This window comes from Mytilus californianus, unplaced genomic scaffold (genome assembly GCF_021869535.1).
Source record: "Mytilus californianus isolate M0D057914Y unplaced genomic scaffold, xbMytCali1.0.p SCAF_4, whole genome shotgun sequence".
NCBI classification, from domain to species: Eukaryota; Metazoa; Mollusca; class Bivalvia; order Mytilida; family Mytilidae; genus Mytilus; species Mytilus californianus.
The window spans coordinates 50,613,143-50,639,484 of record NW_026262690.1 but is presented as its reverse complement, the minus strand read 5'-3'; the positions used below and the strand labels follow the sequence as shown (position 1 = coordinate 50,639,484).

The 26,342-nt window shown below is 31.4% G+C and overlaps 1 protein-coding gene across 3 annotated transcripts in view; it reads left to right on the top strand.

Annotated features, from left to right (window-relative positions):
- Positions 1-26,342, top strand: part of LOC127698379 (lysosomal-trafficking regulator-like) — a 130,143-nt gene that overhangs the window by 81,438 nt on the left and 22,363 nt on the right. For 2 of the 3 annotated variants that reach the window (XM_052201788.1, XM_052201791.1), the window contains 24 exons: positions 902-1,073; positions 2,192-2,385; positions 2,775-3,035; positions 5,197-5,397; positions 5,846-6,124; positions 6,766-6,964; positions 7,859-7,972; positions 8,698-9,219; positions 10,531-10,673; positions 10,916-11,085; positions 11,581-11,707; positions 12,465-12,565; positions 13,264-13,353; positions 13,926-14,011; positions 15,249-15,392; positions 16,090-16,416; positions 16,760-16,899; positions 17,733-17,801; positions 18,843-18,977; positions 19,602-19,775; positions 24,354-24,430; positions 25,057-25,245; positions 25,688-25,833; positions 25,975-25,992. In XM_052201788.1, coding sequence (XP_052057748.1) covers positions 902-1,073; positions 2,192-2,385; positions 2,775-3,035; positions 5,197-5,397; positions 5,846-6,124; positions 6,766-6,964; positions 7,859-7,972; positions 8,698-9,219; positions 10,531-10,673; positions 10,916-11,085; positions 11,581-11,707; positions 12,465-12,565; positions 13,264-13,353; positions 13,926-14,011; positions 15,249-15,392; positions 16,090-16,416; positions 16,760-16,899; positions 17,733-17,801; positions 18,843-18,977; positions 19,602-19,775; positions 24,354-24,430; positions 25,057-25,245; positions 25,688-25,833; positions 25,975-25,992 — 4,078 coding nt within the window. The remainder of the gene's footprint in view (positions 1-901; positions 1,074-2,191; positions 2,386-2,774; positions 3,036-5,196; positions 5,398-5,845; positions 6,125-6,765; positions 6,965-7,858; positions 7,973-8,697; positions 9,220-10,530; positions 10,674-10,915; positions 11,086-11,580; positions 11,708-12,464; positions 12,566-13,263; positions 13,354-13,925; positions 14,012-15,248; positions 15,393-16,089; positions 16,417-16,759; positions 16,900-17,732; positions 17,802-18,842; positions 18,978-19,601; positions 19,776-24,353; positions 24,431-25,056; positions 25,246-25,687; positions 25,834-25,974; positions 25,993-26,342) is intronic. The other variant, XM_052201789.1, reaches the window with a different exon arrangement.

Below are 26,342 nucleotides of genomic sequence, written 5' to 3'. Positions count from 1 at the left end.
GGGGTCCAAAATTAAACTTTGTTTGATTTCAACAAAAATTGAAAATATGGGGTTCTTTGATATGCTGAATCTAACCATGTATTTAGATTTTTGATTTTTGGGCCCCGTTATCAACTTTGTCCACATTGAGGTCAAAAGGGTCCAAAATTAAACTTTGTTTGATTTCATCAAAAATTGAATTCTTGGGGTTCTTTGATATGCTGAATCTAACCATGTATTTAGATTTTGGATATTGGACCATAATAGGTGAATGTCCAATTTAAAATTTTTAAGTTCTTAGACCACATTCATTCTGTGTCAGAAACCTATGCTGTGTCAAATATTTAATCACAATCCAAATGCAAAGCTGTATCAAGCTTGAATGTTGTGTCCATACTTGCCCCAACTGTTCAGGGTTTGACCTCTGTGGTCGTATCAAGCTGCGCCCTGCGGAGCACTTTATTGATTTTTGGGCCCCATTATCAACTTTGTCCACATTGAGGTCAAAAGGGTCCAAAATTAAACTTTGTTTGATTTCATCAAAAATTGAATTCTTGGGGTTCTTTGATATGCTGAATCTAACCATGTATTTAGATTTTGGACCATAAAAGGTGAATGTCCAATTTAAAATTTTTAAGTTCTTAGACCACATTCATTCTGTGTCACAAACCTATGCTGTGTCAAATATTTAATCACAATCCAAATTCAGAGGTGTATCAAGCTTGAATGTTGTGTCCATACTTGCCCCAACTGTTCAGGGTTCGACCTCTGCGGTCGTATCAAGCTGCGCCCTGCGGAGCATTTTATTTATCTTTTGAGACGAAATATCATAAATTCTTCTTTCTTTTACTCACTGTGAGACAAATATTTCAGAAGGAGGTGCAATCTGAGTGCATATAAGATAATGTGATTGTTTTTTTAGGTAACACTTGTAATAGACGGATGGAGGTCACAAGAAATAAAATTAGAACATCAACATTCTGTGACTAGAAAACAGATGGACAGAATTCCTTTGTTGTGTATTGGACATGCATGTACTGATCCAGAACAATCTAGTCAGACACTTACTCTTAGCTCCCTCATGATACTTGAAGGTAAGTAGTTTACCAGTAAATACATGATGGAAAACTATGGATGAAATGATTGGCACATATTACAATCTTCCTTCAATTGACAATTTAGAAAACAAAATTGTTCAATTGCCTTTTCCCAAAAGCTGGTGGTTTGGTACTGACATAATCTAAATGATAGATATTCCAAGTATTTGTACTATATCTATGTTTACAACTCCCTTAGATAAAGCTTACCTTCACCAGTTTTGGCTGTTTTTTTGTTTTGTTTTATGGTTTTAAATGTCTTATAGTTTTATCTGTTTGATTTGTTTTGTCTTTTATGCATATTTGATAAAGGTTTGTCCAAAAATTTGTCATGTGATGCGAAGCAGTATCATGCATTTTAGAACTTTTGACTAGTATCCCTTTTTGTTGATAAGGTTGATATTGAGTAGTGAATCAGATCTGCATAATACAGTCGACTCCACTTAATTGCATACCGCTTAATAGCATAATTCAGTTAATTGCATAGTTTTCTCCTGCACAAAACCATTTCCCATTCATCTAATGTTAAATTGTCCGGTTATATGCATAGCTCTACAAGTGGCCTTTCGGTTTATTGCATAGAAAATTATCGCCATCTAGATATGCTTGGTTAAATCTGTCGAAATTTTTGACCGGAAACGGCAGGTTGGTGAGTATATTTTTCTTGAATGCATCATTATTTTCATTATTATTTCATATTTACTTTTGTGTTATTCAAATAAAGTTTTAAAACAGTTTCTTTCGTGTTTATATGATTGAATTTGATTTAAAAATAAACCTCGATATCTACACAGGTAAAGTTTCCCATGTTCTATTTTAAGCCTCGAGGTCATAAAAATGTCAAACAGGTAATTGTTGTAAAAACACTGACCATTCTATCTAAAAAGGTGTTACTGACTCCATAGCTTAGTTATAGTTTGGACAAGCCAAATCATAACTCAAAAGTCGTTATAAAACATTGTAACAAAACAGTTGTTGGTTAATTGCCTATTCAACAAAATTGACTTGTGTTAGAGCTTAGTAAATTTATTGTCCCCGTTTGAAAAGGAATTTAGTAGGAAAGATTGAAGAAGGTTATGCAAATGCAATATTATTGACTATTATCTTTATTTAAGGGAGAAGTCATGGAAGTGATGAAATATTCCATTTGTATGCTTTGGGTCCAAGTTGTGTTACAATAAATAAATGTGATAATGTGAATATGGATATCAGTTATGGGCCTTTACTTACAAAACAGATGGAGCTTCACTCTAAGATGCCAGCAGACATTTTGGTTGGATCAAAAAGGGTGGATTTAGATTCATTAAGGGTAAGTGTAATTAAAAAATTAAAGCGGTTTAAGGTAATGATAATTGTATATATGCTATATGATGTAGACCTCTTTTTATTATGCAAAGTTAGTATTTTTTTCATTTAGCTATTGCCAAAGATTATATTAATTGAAAAAAATGGCTTTGTTGTAGTAAGATTTTGTCCCCTTTGAGAAATATGAGACATTTGATTAATAGTATTTTTATTTTTTATTTTTGAGGAAATCTCAACAAAATACAAATTTCTTATTGATTTATTATCAGGCTTAAGCACAAAATTGACAACAGATGAAAAGTAATTGTATGTTAAACTTAAGAATTGACTTTATGAATGTAAATTTTTCCAGTTTTGTGTACTAGATAGTATATGTTCATGTATATATTTCAGTCATCTTTGATTTTGACATACAACCCAATGATGCATGACTTAGCCTGTTTCTATAGAAACACATCATCACAAGAAATGCAAATTCTTGGTCCAAATCTTGGTATCCCTCAGCGTCAGGACAGCAGTAACCTGTTAATCCAACAGCCAATCACTGCTCAGTTAACATGTCAGGCCAAGCTTGTGACTCACAGACATCATAGTCTAGAGAAAGCTTTAGAGGGAGCTGGTGGGATGGAAGCAATTTTGTTCCTTGTTGCCAAGGTGAATAACTTATTATTTTTAAAATAGAAAAACTTAAGTCATTCAAAGAATTATTATCATCATAAATTTTGCTGATTGTGACATTAAAAAGACAGGAATTTAAAAAGTGGTAATGACAGCACAGATATATGTTTATTTTTTTATGCCCCCTCCGTAGCGGAGGGGGCATTAAGTTTTACCCTTGTCCGTCTGTACGTACGCCCCAAAATTGGTTTCTGTTCTCTAACTTGAGTTTGCCTCAACCAAATGTTATGAAACTTATACACAATGCTAATTACCACAAAACACAGATCAAGTTTGAATTTTGGTGGTGTCACTTTAACCGTTCTAGAGTTATGCCCCTTTATAAATGGAAAAATTACAAAATTTTTAGTTTCCGTTCTCTAACTTCAGTTTGCCTCAACCAAATATAATGAAACTTATACACAAAGCTTATTACCACAAAACACAGATCAAGATTGAATTTTGGTAGCGTCACTTTAACTGTTCTAGAGTTATGCCCCTTTATAAATGAAAAATTGCAAAATTCTCCATTTATTTACTCAATAGCTGTAACAACTAGCATTTTTTGTTGATTTAATCTGACTTATACTTGATGGTTCTTATCTCGGCTGATATTTAACTTATCAATTATCAGTAAAATAAAATTTCAAAAATGCAAGACTTACCAAAGGTGAAATCTAAGATAAACAAATGGATACAGTATTGATTATTTTGATCCTTAAAAAAAAGTACAAAAATCACCAGAAATTATGTTGCATTGGATGTCGTCATTTTTGTCGAGCCTTCGACTTTTGTCGAAAAAGCGAGACATAGCGATCCTACATTCCGTCGGCGTCGTCGTCGTCGGCGGCGTCCACAAATATTCACTCTGTGGTTAAAGTTTTTGAAATTTTAATAACTTTCTTAAACTATCCTGGATTTCTACCAAACTTGGACAGAGGCTTGTTTATGATCATAAGATAATATCCAGAAGAAAATTTTGTAAAAAAAAAATTCCAGTTTTTCCGTATTTTACTTATAAATGGACTTAGTTTTTCTGCCAGGAAATACTACATTCACTCTGTGGTTAAAGTTTTTAAAATTTTAATAACTTTCTTAAACTATCTTGGATTTGTACCAAACTTGGACAGAGGCTTGTTTATGATCATAAGGTAATATCCAGAAGTAAATTTTGTAAAAAAAAAATTCCAGTTTTTCCGTATTTTACTTATAAATGGACTTAGTTTTTCTGCCAGGAAACATTACATTCACTCTGTAGTTAAAGTTTTTAAAATTTTAATAACTTTCTTAAACTATCCTGGATTTGTACCAAACTTGGACAGAGGTTGTTTATGATCATAAGATAATATCCAGAAGTAAATTTTGTAAAAAAAAAATTCCAGTTTTTCCGTATTTTACTTATAAATGGACTTAGTTTTTCTGCCAGGAATCATTACATTCACTCTGTGGTTAAAGTTTTTAAAATTTTAATAACTTTCTTAAACTATCCTGGATTTGTACCAAACTTGGACAGAAGCTTGTTTATGATCAAAAGCTAGTATCTAGAAGGAAATTTTGTTAAAATTTTGTACCTGTTTATCTGTATTTTACTTATAAGTGGACTTAGTTTTTCTTCCAGTTAACATTAAATATGTACAGTCTGCAGTTAAAGTTTTTAAAACATTTATTAGATTCATAAACTATCCTGGACTTTTACCAAACTTTGACAGAAGCTGCTTACAATCAAAAGATAGTTTCCTCATTTTTGTTGAGCCTGCGATTAACAGCAAAAGTAGGCGAGACACTGGGTTCCGCGGAACCCTTACGAATTTTTTAAAATTTTATTCATTTTCATGCAAAAAGTGTATTATGATATTTTTTCATTTTCTGTCAGTCAAAGCTTACTGAATACCTTAAATCGAGATAGTTTGGTGTGGGGATATTTTGATCAATGTTTTATTTTGGTATGTTTAACTTTGGGGGTTTCTTCTTATGTACCAAAATAATCCAAATATGGACAACAGCCAAAATGTCCCATTTTATGGTATTATAGCATCAAACATAATACTAATCAAAAACTGGACATCATACTAGAATGATTGGTAAGAAAGATAATACCACTTTACAAGATTTAACTTTACAGTTCTTTTTGTTAGTTGCTTTCACATAACTTTTTCAGGTTTTTGAACTAAACAAATGTGACAACCATCAGAATGATTCCTTACATGAGCTGCTACAGGCCAAGTCTTTACAGATCTTATTTGCCTTAGTCAACTTTTCTACATATCAATCAAAAGACTTCATGATCATAAATGGAAATCAGCTTCTAAATAGGGTACTGACCAGCTCAAAGGCTGTCCTAGGATTTCACACATTGAAGGTAAGTAGTAGCATTACTAATAAAGGAAGCCAGATGACTCAAATGATTCAAGTAATCTCCATATTATAAAAAATGCAATTGACTCAATTACTTAATCAAATGAGTCAACAGAACAAATCTTTTTGTTCTGTTATAATCAAGTTTAATTGACTAAATTGATTCAGTTAATCTGCTTGATATACAATTGACTCAATTGACCCAGTGAACGCATTACACTTAATGCTTATGTTTTCTTATCATTCAGTATATCAAATGGAAGAAGGGAATACTTGATGCCTACAAATGTGACAACTCAGTTTCTGTATTTATTTTGATCAAATTATAAAGCAATGAGACACTTGCTTATTTATTGGCAAATTTTAACTTAAGTTCAATTTATTTCAGAAGTTAATTGATATGATTTAAGACATTATGCATGTGTCCATTCAATGTTATTGATATTTATTAGGTTTTGCTTGATGCTGCAACATCAGAATCAATGCTACGTTTTGAACCAGATGGTACCTTAGTTATGAGAAGGAAATCAGAAGCCATGATTACAAACATATCAGTGATTGTTGACCTTCTGCTGAACTGGAGGATTTGGGAAGGAGCAGACGACAATATACTTGTGATGATATTCCATGTCTTAGCATCATTAGTTCGAGATGATCATCCACATCAAGCTTTTAACCTTAAACAGTTTCATTCTATAAACCTGATCAGTAAGATTTTTAAAATATACCAGGTAAGTCAAATTTGTATGCAAAATGTTTTTTAAGAAATAGCTTGGGACTTATGTAAAATGCACTGAAATTGTTATGCCCTGTCTACAATAGCAAGGGTCATTATGTTTTCAGGTCTATGGGTCTATATTCTGTCCATTATTCAGTTCCTCTGTCCTGTATAAAGTTAAAGTTATTGGTTAAGGTCATTAATCTGAAGGTGAAGTTAATATCAACTTGAAACTTGGTAAGAATGTTCATAATGATATGAATTTTTTAAAGTATATGCAAGATTACATATTTGACCCCGATTTAAAAAAGATGCTAAATCAGGTTAGGTAAAATTGTGATTGAGACAGTTACCTACAAACACATGTTTAGATCAATGACAGTCTGGTTAGTATATTGTGTTCAACCATTTATGCATGCTTAACCATATGTCAAGTGTTTCTCATAGTCTAGACACTTAATCAATGCATATAGTAGAGGTGACTGAAGTCCTGAATTCACACAAAACAACATAATTGACAAAAGCATAACAGATAGTGATGTTTTAATGTACTCAACTAATAGAAAGAAAAAAAACAACAAACATGGTTAGGATCAGCTTTAAACTTGTTGCACTGTGCCTATATTTCTATGTTTTACATCTTTTATCCAATAGGAAAAAATTCAAGACAACATGAAAGCCTACTCTGCTGAGATTGCCCAGTCTGTCATCAGTATATTACAAAGCATGCTGGGAACACCACCTGACATTCACATAATCATGTCTATATGTGATTTTCTATTGTTTGTACATCCTGCAACAAATTCCTATGTCAACCACACAAAAAACAGCTTCTGTTTTGTAACATGGTGGAGTAAGTTTTGTTTTAGCTAGTTAACTTGTTAGGACAAGTGAAATGTCCATTTATTAGATATTAAGTAAGCAAAGTAAGGCATAGGTTTCTTGCATAATTTAAAAATGGAACATTCAAAGCATAACTTTTGAGTGTTGACACATTGTTACATATCGTCTAATAAAATGGGAATATTTGTACTAATATTGAATGAATAGAAACAGTTGACTTCTACCAAGCAGATAATGGATTCTTATAGAATATCAACAAGATCAACATTTTCAGTGATGACATAAATTCTTCTTGTTTGGAAAGATAGTTGAACAAGCTTGTTTTGGTTGAATGCTGTTCTTTCAATATTTACCATGTGAAAACCTTTTAATAACTATTTACGATCATTATTTTCAAATGTGCAACAAAAAGAAAAAAGTTTTTAGAATATCTTAATATTTATAAATTATCAATGGTTCTGCAAACAAAAAAGAGACTTTCTTATCTACAATCTCATCAAAGGGTGGTAGCCCTGAAATATGATGTTGCAGAGAAACTTCCTAGAGTTGAGAGACCATGTAAAGTCTATTTATCACTTTTTCTTGGTTAACTTTAATTAAGTTTGGCTTATGATGTCATTGTGATCCCCTCTGCTTGACTAAGAATTCACTTAGTTGAGTAGCTTGGGGTGGAAAATAAAAAAAATAATTACAATTATTTTTCATAATGATAATACTGTCAGTTCATTATGAATGTATTTTGCAGTTGCCCTGCTGATTAGTTTGGAAAAGTAAGATATTTTCTTTTAATTCATTTAACATGTATTATTTTGTTAACAATATCTGGACAAACTTGAACCATTTTTGTTAAGAAATCTTTTTCTTTTAAAGATAAGAATCTATCATTGCAATGATATTATTTCAGATGAAAAGTCTCCCAGCAAAAGAAAAGACAGTATATTTGTGAAGCATTCTCTGAATATAACAAGCACTCCTTATGGTAAAAAGATTGAAAAACTGACATCAGATGAAAATACAGGTAACTAGTGATATGTTAGGGCTATAACTTAACATCTTAGATATTCAATTACTATAGAAACCTTTTATTCTGTAGGTGTGTTATGTTATTTCAATAATGATATTGTTATGATATTGTTTTGATACTAATTTGTAGATGGTTATGAATGATATACCAGATTTTCTTGTGTCAATTTTGTTGAGTATTCTTTAAAATTAATCCCAAATGGGATTTTCTGATTTTACAGAAGTTATTTTTAATCAAATTAAAAGTGTTATGATACTCTCCTTTTATGAATGAAAGTAGATGTGAGATAGCAACCCAATGATGCAAAATAACCAAAGACATCTAAAGGTCAACATAGACATGTGTCTATACAGTAGGTCAAGTTCTAAAGTTCCAAATGCTAGGGATCTAAAAAGGTGGTGAATAGATTTAATAGTGACTGCCACCAACACCCAATTCTCAAAAGAAAAGAAAACCAAACCCAAACCAATTAAGAAAGGACAGATAATTATCTCTGACAAGGGTTCTTTATCTAGGACAGGTACATGACCATTGGTGTAGTATGTTTTAACAGGAATTTAATACTTTTGTCTGTCATATGCAGTTAATGTTTTGACCTAGCTTCTTTGTTGTGATGACACAAATCTATTGACCGTGCCAAATAATGCCATGAAACCACTGCATTATACCAGAGAAGTTATACAAGACTTTGGAAGTTAACAAACATTCTTTTTTTGCAGATATGAAGGCTAAAAGAACTTTGGATTTGAGTACAGACAACACAATTACTAATCCTGAAGATTCTAGTTGTCCAGGTTCTGATATAGATAATACTATCCAGGCAACCAAGAGTGATGATCTATCTAACGAAGAGGAAGTAAGGACTGAACCTAAAAATTTGTCAGAAGAAAATGAAGAAATAATAGAAACAGTATCAGATCTGGAAAAATCAGATAGTGGAAGCAATATGACTCATACTTCTGAAGAAAACTATAAACTAATTGAAAGGAGACTGTCAGTTGGGTCCTCTGGTGAAAGGAGATTTTCACTTGGCTCATCTGAAGGGGGTTCACCTAGGGCTGAGAAGTTCACCAAATTATCTTTATTAAAAAAGATGGGAGCTTATGCCTCATCAGGTTCTCTGTCAAGAGAAATGTCCACAGATGATGAGGAAGGATTGTATGCTCCTCGACCAGAGGTTGATTTTGATGAAGATGATGATGAACTAGAAGCAGAAAAGGGACTGGTTGCTCTTTGTGTTGGTATGTAGTACAAATGCCTTCTTGATTAATTGCAAAAAGTTTATACAGTAAAGTTTCTTGTGTAACTTAGACCATAAGATTTGATACTCTGTACATTGAAGTGAGCTCTTACATTAAAAAAACAAACTTTGGAGTATAATTTTCTGAATATGATGCCCTTAAAAAAGTAGTCTCTTACTTGAAGGCTGCTATGTTTGTTTGTTCCCTTGCCTTTTCTATTTTTGTGCGTTCCATTGCCTTTCCCTATATTTGTTTATTCCATTGCCTTTTCCTATGTTTGTTTGTTCCATTGCCTTTTCCTATATTTGTGCATTCCATTGCCTTTTCCTATGATTGTTTGTTCCATTGCCTTTCCTATATTTGTGGGTTCCATTGCCTTTTCCTATATTTGTGCATTCCATTGCCTTTTCCTATATATGTTTGTTCCATTGCCTTTTCCTATATTTGTGCATTCCATTGCCTTTTCCTATGTTTGTTTGTTCCATTGCCTTTCCTGTATTTGTGCATTCCATTGCCTTTTCCTATATTTGTGCGTTCCATTGCCTTTTCCTATATTTGTGCGTTCCATTGCCTTTTCCTATATTTGTGCGTTCCATTGCCTTTTCCTATATTTGTGCGTTCCATTGCCTTTTCCTATATTTGTGCGTTCCATTGCCTTTTCTCATGTTTGTTTTCTTCCATTGCCTTTTCCCATGTTTTTTTTCTGTCATTGCCTTTTCCTATGTTTGTTTGATATTTTGTTAGATTATTTAGAAACTATATTTTATTCACAGTTAATGGCATGCAGGAATGTGTTTCTAGAGTCAATCTTTGTCCTGTCATTCGGTCTTAGTTTATTGGATGTGTGATGTTGAAATGCATGTAACTGCAGTGCTTGTATTTTAGACAATGCCTAATTCACATTTAGTACAACTGGACATTGTATCAACTCTAGAGTTAAATTGAAGATTTTCTTATAACTTTACATAAAAATTAACTATCCAATAACAAGTTTCAGTCCTCATACAAAAGAAGATATTGAACGGAATTATTTATATGCTTACATATTTTAACCCATGCTCCAAGGGAGGGAGTATACTGGTCAACCTCTGTTTATTTGTCTGTCAATCCCATGGAAATTTTGTTGCATTTTTCTAAGGAACTACAATTCGAAGCTTCCTGAAATTTGGTATCAAGCCTCATTAGATTGTTTTAACTGTGTGATTGGTTTTCACCCAGATACTTATAGCTAGGTATCATTAGTTAGCAATAGTTCACAGTCCATTGTGTCTATCTGTTACTTATAAGTGTAAACTTGAATCTTTATTTCAGGTTTACTAGAAACTTTGACTAATGTGATGATAACACTGCCAGACAACAAGATCAGTAATGTATTTCAGAAGGTTATCAAACCTGACATAGCTTTAGTTCTGGCTCATCATAGTTCTCCTCAGATTAGAACTGCTGTCATACAGGTAAGTAGTGGGGCTTTGATGGTGAACATATGTTCTGATTCATAGGCTTCTTATAATTTTGAAATTGAGTGAATCAGGGGGCTTATGCCATTAAAAATAGATGCAATGTTGTAATAGAAATCTCTTCTATATATTTTGACTTGAGGCATTTTTGTTTTTGATTCTGACATTATCAACAAAAATATCAAGGGGGCTTGCTAAAGTTAAGTAATATTTTGACTAAAATGCTCTCTTTTTTGCAGGTTATTAAAGCCTATTTATTACGAGCTGGTGAAAAATTGGTCGAAGAGTTTATGCAAAAACAAAGTTTTCATCTACTAGCAGTACAGCTACATAATTATCCATCACATACAGAACAAATAGAAGAAGTTGTTTCTTTTATTCTTGGAAAACCGTTCACATTTGAAATGAGGTATGTTTAGTTATTGCCAAATGAATAGTTCAGAACATTAAAAGTTAGAAAAGCTAGATTGAAGAGTTGACATATTTATAATTTGGTATAAGACATTGTATGTTAATGTACACAAAGTAAATTGCATTAGAAAAGATATGGGAGATCATATTTTTTGGGTCAAATGATGAATGAAATAAAACTGACTTTATTCACCTATCAATGTACTAGAACATTCACTTACCTACAATTAGTTGTTCTATAATTTATTGACATGGTCCATATCATGAAAAGATAGAACATCAAAACAATGCTTATTAGAATGGAAATGTATTATTTGTTCTTATCACATTATGGAAGACAGAAAACACTGAAGATTAATCTTTTTGTATAAACCATTTAAGTTTAGATACACATTATCTTTTCATCTAGGAAGCAAAAATAATGACTAAATTTATTTTAAGCCAAAAACTAATCATGTAAAAGTAAAAACATTTTTATTGTTATTTATTGCAGCTCTATTACAATTGATGAGGAGCCCAATGAACTACAACAAGCTGCTTTTGCTGTTTTCCTGTCCCTTATAGAGAATACTTACAGAGATGTAGCCTTGTGTCATAACACCCTGACTCTTGTAATACAGGTAAAGACTGGGCTAGTTACTGATAGAGAATACATATAAAGATGAAGCTTGTGTCATAATTCTATTACTCTCATACTACAGGTAGGGGCAGGGCTAAATATTCTGTCCTTCCATCCGTCCATCAGTGTGTTCAAAAGAAATAGTTTCTTGATTGCAACTTGAGTTTCTTTGCTTGATTAGAATGAAAATTATACAGATTAAAGACACAGGGAAGATGGAAAAGCCTTTTGATTTTGGCATCGAAAGTTCAGTGTCACTGTTACCAAAAATAGAATATGTTTTGAAAAATGTTCCCAGATTATAATTTGAGTTTCCCTTGTCTGATTGGAATAAAACTTATACGGATGAAAGATATATGGAATGGGAAAAGGCCTATCAATTTTGGGTTCAATAGGTCAATGTTCAAAGTCACAATTACTAAAAATTAAACTTTAATATTTTTTTGGATTTTAACTTGAGTTTCCCTTGTCTGATAGGGATAAAACTTATACAGATGGAATATATATGGAAAGGGAAGGAAGACACCTATTGATTGGGGTTAAAAAGGTAAAATTTCAAGGTCTTTGTTACTAAAAAAAGATTGAAAATTGGTTTCCAGATAGTAACCGGAGTTTACCTTGCCTGATAGAAATAAAATTAATACAGTTGGAAGATTATGTGTGATTCTGGGAACATCTGTTCCTTTCTTTGTTGATATTTTACTTCATCAATATGAGTTTAAATTTATTTTGTTAGAATTTTCTTTTTTTAATTACAGATGTTTGAGAAAAATGATATGATAAGTTCATTGATGTTAGACAACAGAATAATTGAAGTGATTACAAATCTAGTGGCTAGAATTAACAGTATTACAACAAGGTAAAATTTTGCTAAGATAAAATTTCAAGAAGTACTGTGATATTAGGAGTGAGAGCTGTTTGTTTTAAATAATTGTTGAAATAGGAGACTTACAAAGGCTAGACATTATCAGATTTGATTTTTTTAATGTTTTAATTATTTTTAATTTAAATATGAATATGTCAGTGAGAAATCTACCGAGTGACACAAAAGATTAACCAAAAGACATGTAGCGGTCAACATAATAATAAACAAGGGTTAATACAATATGTCGAGCTCTTAATTGCCTCGAGCCTAGAACATTTGAATGACTATCATAATAAGGAAAGAATATTATATATTGGCATAAATCTTTTGCTGCTTTGGTATATAATACCATATTTTTTCAGGTATACAATTTCCTAGTTTAATAGTATCATTATATGTATGTCTTTAAAAGTTTAAGTTTATAAGGGTTCTTAATTTTACAGTGCATGAAGAAAAATTAGTACATTGTGAAAAAATTAAAGCTTTTGCAATAGTTTGGAAGTAAATAAAAAAGTTTCACAATTTGGATAGTAAATACTTGATTGTAAATCATTCAGTTGGTCATTTTTAGTACACATAAATTTCATAAATATGCAGTACACTACTGACAGAAATGTTTGACATTGATGAAAGTTTTTTTGTGTAATTGTTCTTTTGAATTATGCACTAACTGTTTATGTTTATGTTTACAGATTTACAGATATGGAAGGTATTGATGAATACCAACTGATTCTTGAGGATATACAGATGTTATTGTGTAAAATTGCTATCAGAGAGTTCAGGTATAAATGTTGTTTTTAAAATAACTAGTTATACATCTGGACAATTTTGTGACCAATTTGTGTGACACATGGATTTTATGGGCAGAGACAAACTGTAATTTTGAAGTACACATTGTATCTTGGTACTCTTCTCCACCAATAGAAACTGGCCACCATGAAAAAGACCAGGGTGTTGACAGTGACATTAAGCACCAACAATCAATCAATCCTTTTTTATACATATTTGACAAATAAGAATTTTTTTATCTTGGTATATATCTTGTTTTTTTTTTAATTTATCATTTTCATGGGTACCAATTTTCATGGATTGAGGAAAAATTGTATATTCATGGATATTTGATTTCATGGTTTTGCTGAAGTCTGCATACAAGCCTTTAGATAATTGGCACTTCATTGAACATCTTAATTCGTGGTTTAACTTTACCCATGAAATCCCAGAAAATTGGTATCTCACGAGTGTTAATGAATCCACAGTATAATGTATATACTTATTTCATTTTTTTTTCAGCAAAAAATATCTATTTTCTTCACGCAATTTTCCAATTGACCATGTGATCTATTCTTTTTTCCAGGTGTTCAGGAAATACCCATATACAGCAATGTGAAGAAATTTTAGACTTATTAAAGTTGTTAGAACATGTTGAAGAAATTGTATATGGTGCGTATAAAAATTTTACAGATAGATTTTGTGTTTTTTCTCATACCATATTTGTGGTATTAAGTTATGTTGTGCAATACGGATCAGTTTCTGACAATGAAGTGTACATCATTTGTACATATCATATTTTTTTGTGTATAATACACACTTTTTTACCCCCAAAATTGTAGTTTGTAGAGGGGATGCGTATTATAGACGGTTTCTGATTTTTATTTTTTTTTTATCAATATTGTTTTTTTCTTTAATATTGTATAAAATAAACTTTATTTTATACAATATTTATTTAATAAAGATGTTTTTTATTTTATTTATTAATTTGTAATTTTTTTTTTAATAACATTTTTTTCCTTCATTATTGAATATTCAAAGTACTGGTGTGACATCCTGTATGAGTGGGCTTAAAATGTAATTAAGGATTAAGTATGGGTGTCTAGCAATTGAATAATCATGTCAACTTTTGACAGGTGTTCAATATGTTAACTCTTTTTCATTTTTTTTTTTTCACGATTTTGGAGGTATGAAAAGGGGTTGCATATTCTACACAACTGCGTATTATACATGGCTAAATACGGTATTTTACATCAAAGGCTGTCAAGTACAAAAGTGGTTGTTTGTGCCCCCTATTTTCTAAAGCAGGCAGTATATATATAGTGATGGGGGAGTCCACCTGTCCATATGCCTGTTGATTCGTTTGTTCATTTGTCAATTTGTCATTTCTTCCCATATTTGTATTCCCAACTGCTTCTGAACCACTTCAAAGAATTTTCTGAAACTTACACAGAATCTTGATGTACTTTTTCACCTTCTATTTCATTTCTACATCCCAGTGATTTGGGGTTTACTATGGCATGGGGTTTTGTCTAATCTGAATACTACAGTAAACATTTATATCTGCTTCGCCTTAACATCTGACCAGAATTTAATGAAACTTTCTCAGAATCTTAGCCATTTAATGCCATTTTTCACCTCTTATTTTGTTTTTTTTATTTAAATTATTTATTTGGTTTCTCTAAGCAAATAATGGACTTTGCCATTGCTTTATATGGGGTTGGGGTATTATTTTGTTACCTTTGCTCACAGTACTTCTACTTTAAAGTGATGTTAAATAATTGGTACTTTTTGCTATAAAATACTCTATATACCTTCCTTAGTATCTCAGTTTATAATTCAAACAAGCTGTTTGAAAAAATATGCATAAAAACATTTTAAAGAAATTATTTTTTCTACCTTTTTTCAGGTAAGAACTCCAAACAGACAGAAACTGTGAAGGCTCTTCAGTTTGTTGTTGTTTTGTGTGTGTTGACATTTGTTGAGAGTGAGAGTCAGGAAGGAACTATTAATGTTAAATCTAAACCATACAAAAGAACAACCAGTACTTATGGTAAATTAAATATACACATTATATAAAAAAATCATACTAAGTCATCAGGAATGAAAAGTATGTTATCACTACCTCCCTTCAATAAATGCAAGAGAAATAATTACAGTTTTTGTAAGAAATTATACAGTTTTTGGAATAGTTTTATATATCCATGTTTGCAGTAAATTTTGTATTCTGTAAGATTTAAGCAAAATATAAATGGCAATTTTTGTCATTTTTAATTACTTAATCAGTTTAATTTACTTCTTTTCTTGCTTGTAAAAATAATAACATTGTTTTTCACTCTTTGTCAAATATAATCATTTAGAGCAAGTTTATTATTTGCTTCTGACCACTTCTTTCTATATTATTATGAACAATTTTAAATGGAAATCTCAATATAATAGGTATATGGGCTCATATTCTATGTCTGTGTTATGCATTTCTGTCAGCTTCATGATGAATATAAGCCTGTATCTCTTTAAAGATCACAATAAGTTAAGTATTCCGCTTTGTATTGCTGCAATTTTTGTATTATCATTGGATACCAAATATTTTAAGATTCATGAAATTTTACTCAATAGAAAAAGAAAAGTGTTAAAAGTTTCCTTTTATAAATTGATTAAAAACAATAAATTCTCATTCTCTTTTAAAGTAAAATTGGTATCCAAGTATAACATTTTTTTTCCTGTTTACCATGTATATATTTCCTTTGCAGGCAGCAAAATTACCATGCTTTTCCCATCCACCTCAATCCGACCATACAAACCCACTCCTACTTTCCAAAACCAAGGTACCAACAAAGTGACTACTTTTGTAGATCAGCCATTTGAAGACAGTAGGGATAAAAAATTTCACATCTCACAGAAACCAAATCTGGTTAGCAGGGCATTTTCTGTAGACAGCAAACCAGCAGGAATATTAGGGACTATTTTAGGACTTGGGAAGAAGAAAAGAAATGAGTTCATACCATTTTCTCAGTCTGAGTTTATCGATAGACTAAAAAAATGGGTGGTGATATCTGTTGACCTGATTGTTTTATCAAGTAAGTTGCAATAATATAGAATTTTTTCTGTCATCTTTAGACAGTAATATTGTAAATTTTTCTGTGGTTTTGGTTTTGGTATTGAAATATTCATGTTATCTAAATCTATATATAAAAAATGCCTATTTCATATTAAACAGATCTTTTTAAAGTAACTGCTAAGAGGTGTAAGTCAGCTGTCCTAACACACAGTTATGTTCTATTTTGCAATCAGAGGGAAAAATTAAAAAAAAAAATTACAGCAAAAATTTTATTACTTTAAGGAAAATAGCAGAAAAGATGTTCAGTTATTTTGAAGATTTTGAACATAGAGTAATATAACATTTATACTGATTGATTACAGAACTTGAAGAAATAAAGAAAACACCAGGCAAAAAGAAACTGAATTTATTGGAAAAACCTGAGCCTGTAACCATAGAAACAAAATACATTCGACGGTTATTTGAGTTTCTTTACCGAGCATTAGAAGTTACATTGTCTCAGGTAAGTTGAAGTGTGTATGTATACACACTTTGTACTTATATTACCTATCAGCAATTGACTGTTTTCAATAGGCCAATGCAAATCTTGTTTTTTTATCTGCACAGGTGCAAATATGTTTTTTTATCATGACAGGTGTAAATGTAGTTCATTTTTTTCGTGCATTATATAATTATTGATATTTTACTTTTTTCTTGCTTAACACACATTTATAAATTCATGGTTTGGAATTGGACAAATCAAAGAAAGAAGTATTTTATTTACAAAAATCTGGAATCCACGTTTGAAAATAAGGCAGGTGCTAGTTCATAAAATTAAAAATGGAAATGGGGAATGTGACAGAGACAACAACCCGACCAAAGAGCAGAAAACAGCCGAAGGCCACCAATGGGTCTTCAACACAGCGAGAAAATCCAGCACCCGGAGACGGGCTTCAGCTGGCCCCTAAACAAAAATGTGTACTAGTTCAATGAAAATGGATGTCACACAAAACTCCAAAACATATAAATAAACTAAAATTAAAAAACATACAAGACTAACAAAGGCAAGAGGCTCCTGAATTGGGACAGGTGCAAAATGCAGCGGGTTAAACATATTTTGTGAGTTCAACCCTCCCCCTATACCTCTAGCCAATGTAGAATAAACAAACACACAGCAATATGCACAGTTAAACTCAGTTTAAAAGAAGTCTTGAGTCCAGTGTCAGAAAAGGTAACAAAAGAAACTAAGCAAAATGACAATGATACATAAATACATGTTTAATGAAAGACAGTTTCTTAATGATTTAAAATGCAAATATGAGGTCTTTGATGAATTTCCTTGTATTTGAATTTCAGGACAGGATATTACCTAGAAAAGAGAAGAACTTGATAATGTGGGGAGCTAAAGATATTGTACGAGTTCAGGTACATTTGATTACATTTCTTTATTGTCATATAATGGTACAGTTGTTTTGATGGTATCAATCTGTGAACACGTAGGCTTCTTTGTGGTCAAGTTTGTTGTAGTTGACAAATCTTAATAACATTTGAGTGTTTTTTGTTGCCACAAAAAAGACTAATATTAAAGTTTAGTGTTGGTCAGTTAGGTATCAGGTTAAGGTTTTGGGTTAAGGTAGTTTATCATGAATTTATAGTCGTATCAACTTGAAACTTTATACATATGTTTATTATGTGAAATTATTTTAATTCTTGACTTTTTCTGGGTTTTGGCTAAAATTTCGTTGTTCACTGAACATGAAAATGTGATGGTTTGAGCAGAGTATTGTGTTCTAGGGACACATATTCTTTTATTTTTTCAATTGTTTTTTTTTATCAGATATAATTGATAAGTTATCAAAGAGGTTTATTGTTTTTAGTTTCGTCATTTGAACTCTTGTGGATAGTTGTGTCATTGGCAATCATACCACATCTCCTTGTTTTTATATGACTGTCGTATATTGGTATCATGTTGGCGGCATCCGAAGACATTTGGTTTCCGGACAATAACTTTAGTCTAAGTGTATTGATCTCTATGAAATTTAACCAAAAAGGTTCAATACCACAAAAGGAAGGTTGGGATTGTTTTTGGGGGTGATGGTCCCAACTGTTTAGGAATTAGGGGCCAAAACAAGCATTTTTCTAGTTTCAGGACATAACTTGTGTATAAGTATTTTGATTGCTCTGAAATTGTACCAAAAAGTTCAATACCACAAGTAGAAGGTTGGGATTCATTTTGGGGGGAGGGGCAATTTTTTTTCCTCCAAAGAAAATTCTCTTCAAATACTATTTTTATGGAGGTGGGGGGTCAATTTTTTTTCCTCAAGATTTAAGAAATTGTCAATTTTCCAAAGAAAAAAATTGGGGGTCACAAATGTATCCAGCTGCGCTCGGTGAAGCAGTTTATTATATTAGATGTATGTATTTTACACTTTTATCATTGCACAACTCCATGCATTGAATTTACAGATTGGTCGTTTGATTACGTTTATGTTATCACCAAGATGTCAGTTTGATGACAGAACATTCTTGTTATCTTATGTCCAAGGAGAACTTAGGGGCAGAGAAATACTCAGGACTGTGTTGTCAACAAACTCGGAAGTGGTGAGTAGCAGTGGGCAGACAAATTTTAAGAATAGACAATTAATTCATTTTTTAGACATTATAATTTTTTTCATGAATACCATGGACAATTTGAAAACACAAACCAAAATATAGTGGGTATTTATGTATGGAGCACTAGGTAATTCTTTGGAGTGTTCACAATAGATTCAGATATGGTGAGTATCCATAGGCAGAGAAATACCCAGAATTGTATCAACAGCAAGCTCAGACTTGATGAGTAATCAAGACAAAGAAATATTTAAGACAGTGTTAGCAACCAACCAGTTCAGAAAAGGTCTAGTATCAAGGGGAAACTAAAGCCTATTTTTCAAAAAAATGGAAGTGGTGAATCAACTTCCATAATTATGAACCAATGGAGATTAAATAACGGAGATTAAACAAGATTTTTCCTAGTTTTGTTTTTTTCTCTTATTCATTAAGGCATTCCATATGACCTTAGACAAGAGTTGTTAAGGTCTTGTTTGAAAAATGGACATGGTTTGTAATGAAAGAGGCACATTTATGTGTTGACTTTAATGACAAAACCTTAATGCTGTGAGTTTGTCAAAAGATACAATTAGCATAATTACAAAAAAAATAATAGTGTCTAATTTATTTTTAAAGGGAACAGAAATGGGTTTCCACATCTATGACTTGTGTACTTCATGGAAAGATTGGTTAATCAGTCAACAGAGAGATTATGCTCTCCAGTTCCTCAATATTCTCAAATCAGAGAAATTTACAGTATTCTCACCTAGTTCTGTTCTTACAGAAACCCAGATTGTACAGCTGAATGATGTGAGTACATATGTAGTTTATGTAAAACTCATGTGAGATTTTACCTTTGTCATTGCCAATTTGAGAACATTTTTGATTCAAATAGAAAATTTAGATTTGCCTATTCAATCAGACATGTAGATTTAGAATTTTTAATGAGAAGAAAAAGTAACAGACCTTGTGTGTTATTTTTCTTTTTAGTATAGCAATTATCTTTTGAATAATAAATTAGTAAACTTTTTTTATACGACCGCAAAAAATTATTTTTTGCGGTCGTATATTGGTATGACGTTGGCGTCATCGTCGTCGTCATCCGAAGACACATTGGTTTTCGCACTCTAACTTTAGTTTAAGTGAATGGATCTCTTTGAAATTTTACCATAAGGTTAAATACCACAAAAGGAAGGTGGGGATTGATTTTGGGGGTTATGGTACCAACAGTTAAGGAATTAGGGGCCAAAAAGGGGCCATAAATAAGCATTTTCTAGTTTCCAGACAATAACTGTGGAACGGTGTATGGATCTCTCTGAAATTATACTACAAGTTTCCATACCACAAAGGGATGGTTAGGATTTGCTTTGGGGGGTTATGGCTCAAACCGTTTAAGAATTAGGGGCAAAAAAGGGGGAAAAACAAGGTTGTCCTGGTTAAGGTGTAATACCACCATTGATTTTCCCCTATTAGTCTTTGTTAAATTTGCACTTTTCAAAAAATTGTACAGAATTTATCTTTGTTTCAAATAAAGAAATACTTGGCATGAGTAAAGTTTGATCCTGTCCAGTACTATAGAAAAAAATTCACATAACATTTCATTGCATATAAGAAAATAACCATCACTGGAAGTTAACCAATCAAATTTTCCCCCTTTTTTAACCTGTGTACAAGCTTTAGTAACCATGTAACCTCAAGTTTCCAAAATATTCTATAGAAACCCCAAATAAAAAAAAAATGGTGCTTTGAAATACCCAAGATATATGTTTATGACCCAGAAATGTTTTACTGCAATGAAATGTAGGATCAATTATCTACAACTGTCAAATTCAAGGGAATATTTTTTTTCGACCTATTTTCGTATGCAACCGGATGTGACGTACTATGATTTGGTGGTATTACACCTTAATGGACAAATACTTTAGTACAAAACATAATTTAAAGCAGTGTAAGGGAGATAAATCAAATACATCATTGAAATTATCTCCCTTACACTGCTTTTAAATTATGTATAAAGTAATGGTTAATGAACAATAAAGATAATCTAAAACAGTGTAAGGGAGGTAATCCAAATACAACGTTTTGGTTACTTCCCTTACACTGCTTTTAAATTATGTTTAAAGAAATGCATATTTTTAAAGAAATGCATATTTATAAAGGAAGACCAGTAAAAATATCTGCAAATGTTTTCATCTTTTTTTTTTTACAAAAAAATCCATATGAAAGATTTGACACTATATTTTTATTAATTCTATTATAAAATAGATTAAGTTAGCACTATGGTAAATTTAAATGGGTAATTATGGTTGCCATCTCCATTGGAAATTTGAATTGAGATTATGACCATATCTTGAGGGAAAGAATTTTTTTGGGGGAAAAAGGGGGGGGGGGGGATAAAAAGAAATTGTGGGGGGCCAATTTTTTCTCATTTCAGATTTCAGAAATTAAAAAGAATTATTCTTCAAATATTATTTTTTTTTCAAATTTCAAATATTGAAAAATTTCAAGAAGTAATCTTTAATTGCACAGTATGGCGCATTAGATTTATAAAATCTTTGATCACATTTATTTATTTGTTATGCCGAATCTAACAGTGTATTTAGATTTTTAATTTTGGGTCCAGTTTTCAAATTGGTCTACATAAATGTCCAAAGGGTCCAAAATTAAACTTTGTTTGATTTTAGCAAAAATTGAATATATGAGGTTCTTTGATATGCTGAATCTAAACATGTATTTAGATTTTTGATTTTTGGCCCAGTTTTCAAGTTGGTCCAAATTGGGGTCCAAAATTAAACTTTGTTTGATTTCAACAAAAATTGAATATATGGGGTTCTTTGATATGCTGAATCTAACCATGTATTTAGATTTTTTATTTGTGGACCCCTTTATCTAATTGGTTCATATTGAGGTCAAAAGGGTCCAAAATTAAACTTTGTTTGATTTCATCTAAAATTGAATTATTGTGGGGTTCTTTGATATTCCAAATCTAACCGTGTATTTAGGTTTTTAATTTTGGGTCCTGTTTTTTTAAATTGGTCTACATTGAGGTCCAAAGGGTCCAAAATTAAACTTAGTTTGATTTTAACAAAAATTGAATTCTTGGGGTTCTTTGATTTGCTGAATCTAAACATGTGTTTAGATTTTTGATTATGGGCCCAGTTTTCAAGTTGGTCCAAGATAGGGTCCAGTATTTAAACTTTGTTTGATTTCAACAAAAATTGAATATATGGGGTTCTTTGATATGCTGAATCTAAACATGTATTTAGATTTTTGATTATGGGCCCAGTTTTCAAGTTGGTCCAAATTGGGGTCCAAAATTAAACTTTGTTTGATTTCAACAAAAATTGAATATATGAGGTTCTTTGATATGCTGAATCTAACCATGTATTTAGATTTTTTATTTGTAGGCCCCGCTATCAAATTGGTTCATATTGAGGTCAAAAGGGTCCAAAATTAAACTTTGTTTGATTTCATCGAAAATTGAATTATTGGGGTTCTTTGATATGCCAAATCTAACCGTGTTTTTTGATTTTTAATTTGGGTCCCGTTTTTTAAATTGGTCTTCATTGAGGTCCAAAGGGTCCAAAATTAAACTTAGTTTGATTTTAACAAAAATTGAATTCTTGGGGTTCTTTGATATGCTGAATCTAAACATGTGTTTAGATTTTTGATTATTGGCCCAGTTTTCAAGTTGGTCCAAGTTGGGGTCCAAAATTAAACTTTTTTTGATTTCAACAAAAATTGAATATATGGGGTTCTTTGATATGCTGAATCTAACCATGAATTTAGAATTTTTATTTGTGGGCCCCGCTATCAAATTGGTTCATATTGAGGTCAAAAGGGTCCAAAATTAAACTTTGTTTGATTTCATCAAAAATTGAATTATTGGGGTTCTTTAATATTCCCAATCTAACCGTGTATTTAGATTTTTAATTTTAAGTCCCGTTTTTTAAATTGGTCTACATTAAGGTCCAAAGGGTCCAAAATTAAACTTAGTTTGATTTTAGCAAAAATTGAATTCTTGGGGTTCTTTGATATGCTGAATCTAAACATGTGTTTAGATTTTTGATTATGGGCCCAGTTTTCAAGTTTGTCCAAGTTGGGGTCCAAAATTAAACTTTGTTTGATTTTAACAAAAATTGAATATATGGGGTTCTTTGATATGCTGAATCTAACCATGTATTTTGATTTTGGACATTGGACCATAATAAGGTAAATTAAAAAAATTCAAGTTCTTAGACCACATTCTTTCTGTGTCAGAAACCTATGCTGTGTCAAATATTTAATAACAATCCAAATTCAGAGCTGTATCAAGCTTGAATGTTGTGTCCATACTTGCCCCAACTGTTCAGGGTTCGACCTCTGCGGTCGTATCAAGCTGCGCCCCAGCGAAGCATTTTATTTAAATTGGTCTACATTAAGGTCCAAAGGGTCCAAAATTAAACTTAGTTTCATTTCAACAAAAATTGAATATATGGGGTTCTTTGATATGCTGAATCTAAACATGTATTAAAATTTTAGATTTTTGGCCCAGTTTTCATGTTGGTCCAAATTGGGGTCCAAAATTAAACTTTGTTTGATTTCAACAAAAATTGAATATATGGGGTTCTCCGATATGCTGAATCTAACCATGTATTTAGATTTTTTATTTGTAGGCCCGCTATCAAATTGGTTCATATTGAGGTCAAAAGGGTCCAAAATTAAACTTTGTTTGATTTCAACAAAAATTGAATTATTGGGGTTCTTTGATATGCCAAATCTAACTGTGTATTTAGATTTTTAATTTTGGGTCCCGTTTTTTAAATTGGTCTACATTAAGGTCCAAAGGGTCCAAAATTAAACTTAGTTTGATTTTAACAAAAATTGAATTCTTGGGGTTCTTTGATATGCTGAATCTAAACATGTGTTTAGATTTTTGATTATGGGCCCTGTTTTCAAGTTGGTCCAAGATGGGGTCCAAAATTAAACCTTTTTTTTATTTCAGCAAAAATTGAATATATGGGGTTCTTTGATATGCTGAATCTAACCATGTATTTAGATTTTGGACATTGGACCATAATAGGTAAATTAAAAAAATTCAAGTTCTTAGACCACATTCTTTCTGTGTCAGAAACCTATGCTGTGTCAAATATTTAATCACAATCCAAATTCAGAGCTGTATCAAGCTTGAATGTTGTGTCCATACTTGCCCCAACTGTTCAGGGTTCGACCTCTGCGGTCGTATCAAGCTGCGCCCAGCGAAGCATGTTATTATTACTTGAATTGGAAAGAAAAATGTGAGTTCTTTTTTCAGTGTGTATTTTATATGCATGTGGAGTTTTTAAGAAATTACAATTAAAGCATCTGTAATGAAAAAGTGATTGCTTATTGAAAAAAACTTTTTTGTAGGAGAGACGTTTAATGGCATCAAAATTAGAACAAGGGAGGGAAAACTTAAGAAAGAAGAAGAAACCAATATATGATAGGTATTTTAATTTTTCAGTTTTAAGATTACTGCTAAAATAATAGGTTAAAAAGGCCAACTGCTATCAGAAATAGCAATTTAAGGAAACCACTCTACTTGAAATAAAGGATACAATATATATAGGATATAGTGTTTATGAAATAACTCCAATTACTATATTCTAGAACAAATCCTGAATTTAATAGTAGCAAATAGTATGGAAAGTCTACTTGACTTTCAGAAAGTCATGAACAGATTTTCAATGAGGAAAAACTCTTAATAGGCCAGTAAAACTTCTACTGTCATGGAATAGATGTTCCTTTATAAATGGAAGAAATAACATGGAATATTATTTCCACGGGAAAAAATATTACTGTATTTTTTCCTTACGGAATAAAGGGTATAAAATATTTGTTCCAACAGGAACCTATATTATGGCATTGTTTATAACAAATTTTTCAGGGGATCTTTTATTAGGAATAACAAATAAACATATACAATACATCATTTAAGAATATAATTTGATGAGTGCGTATGTACCTTGTCATACATGCTATCTTCATTGACTAAAAGCAAAATATTAAAGGTTAATTACACTTTTTTGAAATGTGAGAAGAAAATTGACTAATATTTATGTTTAAATTTCAGATTAAAAACAAAAAATGAAAAGTTATATCAAGTATTGTCAAAGCAGGCCATGGATGTCACACAGAATGTCACCCAGTTACAAACTCATGAAAGAAACAAAATGATTGAGCATGTCAAGAAAAAGATGACAGAAAAAATACAGATAAAGAAAATGTGGCAGGAACTTGTACAGAATCTCACGCATGAAAGGTAGCTAGAATGAAAAGTCAAAGAACTAATCATTTCTTGTACAAATATCACATATACTAATGTAATGATAAAGGGGAAAATCTTACCTGAATCTTCTGAGACTTTGAAACTAAACTGAGAAAATACATATTAAATTTGTTGGGCCTTACAAGCATGAAACATAGGTTGCACCTAGTAAGCAAGTATCACCAAAAGGCATATTTCAATAAAAATTTATTTTGAATTTTTACAGAAACCTTTTTTGATTTGATTGATCTCAACTATGGTATACTTGTTGACACATAATATTTATTGATATTATTAAAAAAGTAAATAAACATCAAACAGAATTTTTGTGTTTTGTGTGTTCAAATGTTTAAAGAAAAAGTAATTCAAGAAATTGAACTTTATTTAAAAATCTGAAATATTATAGATTAATGGCAAGAATTGTTATTTTTACCAGGGCAGTATGGCATTGCCAAAAGTCTTATCCAAAATCATGGCAGTTAGATCCAACAGAAGGTCCTGGTCGTGTTAGAAAGAGATTAAAGAGATGTCATCTTGGACTGAACTCAAGATTTCTACTGACTCAACATAAAGAGAAATTAGGTATTTGAAAAGAATTCAATTTAGCTGTAAAATTCTGAAATTTTTTTATCACTTTAAAGTTATTTTAAAATTATGATCATTGATTGAAGCCTTAGCATCAGATTCCATTACAAAGATGTAATCAATTCTGGTCTTTTTCAGAAGAAAGTACCATAACTGGTAATGTCTACAAAACTTAATGCTATTTCTAAGAAGCTTTTGTTGTCATTTTCTTTTGCAAAATTCCTTTTTAAGCTTTGCATTGTTAATAGGAATATAAATTACATGCTTTATTCATTCTGAAATTTCTAATGTCTGTTCACTTTGTTTGGAGAACTGTACAAGGCTTTATATTTTTTTCAACTTCTGTGTCCATAACTTGGATGTAGTCATTTGAACAATTTTGAAAGATTTGCCATTTTACCTGACTTAAAGCAGCACTTAATTGATTGATTGTTGGTATGTAATGCCACTTTCAGCACTCATGGCTGTATTATGGCGGCCAGGTTTTTATTTGTGGAGGAAGTCAG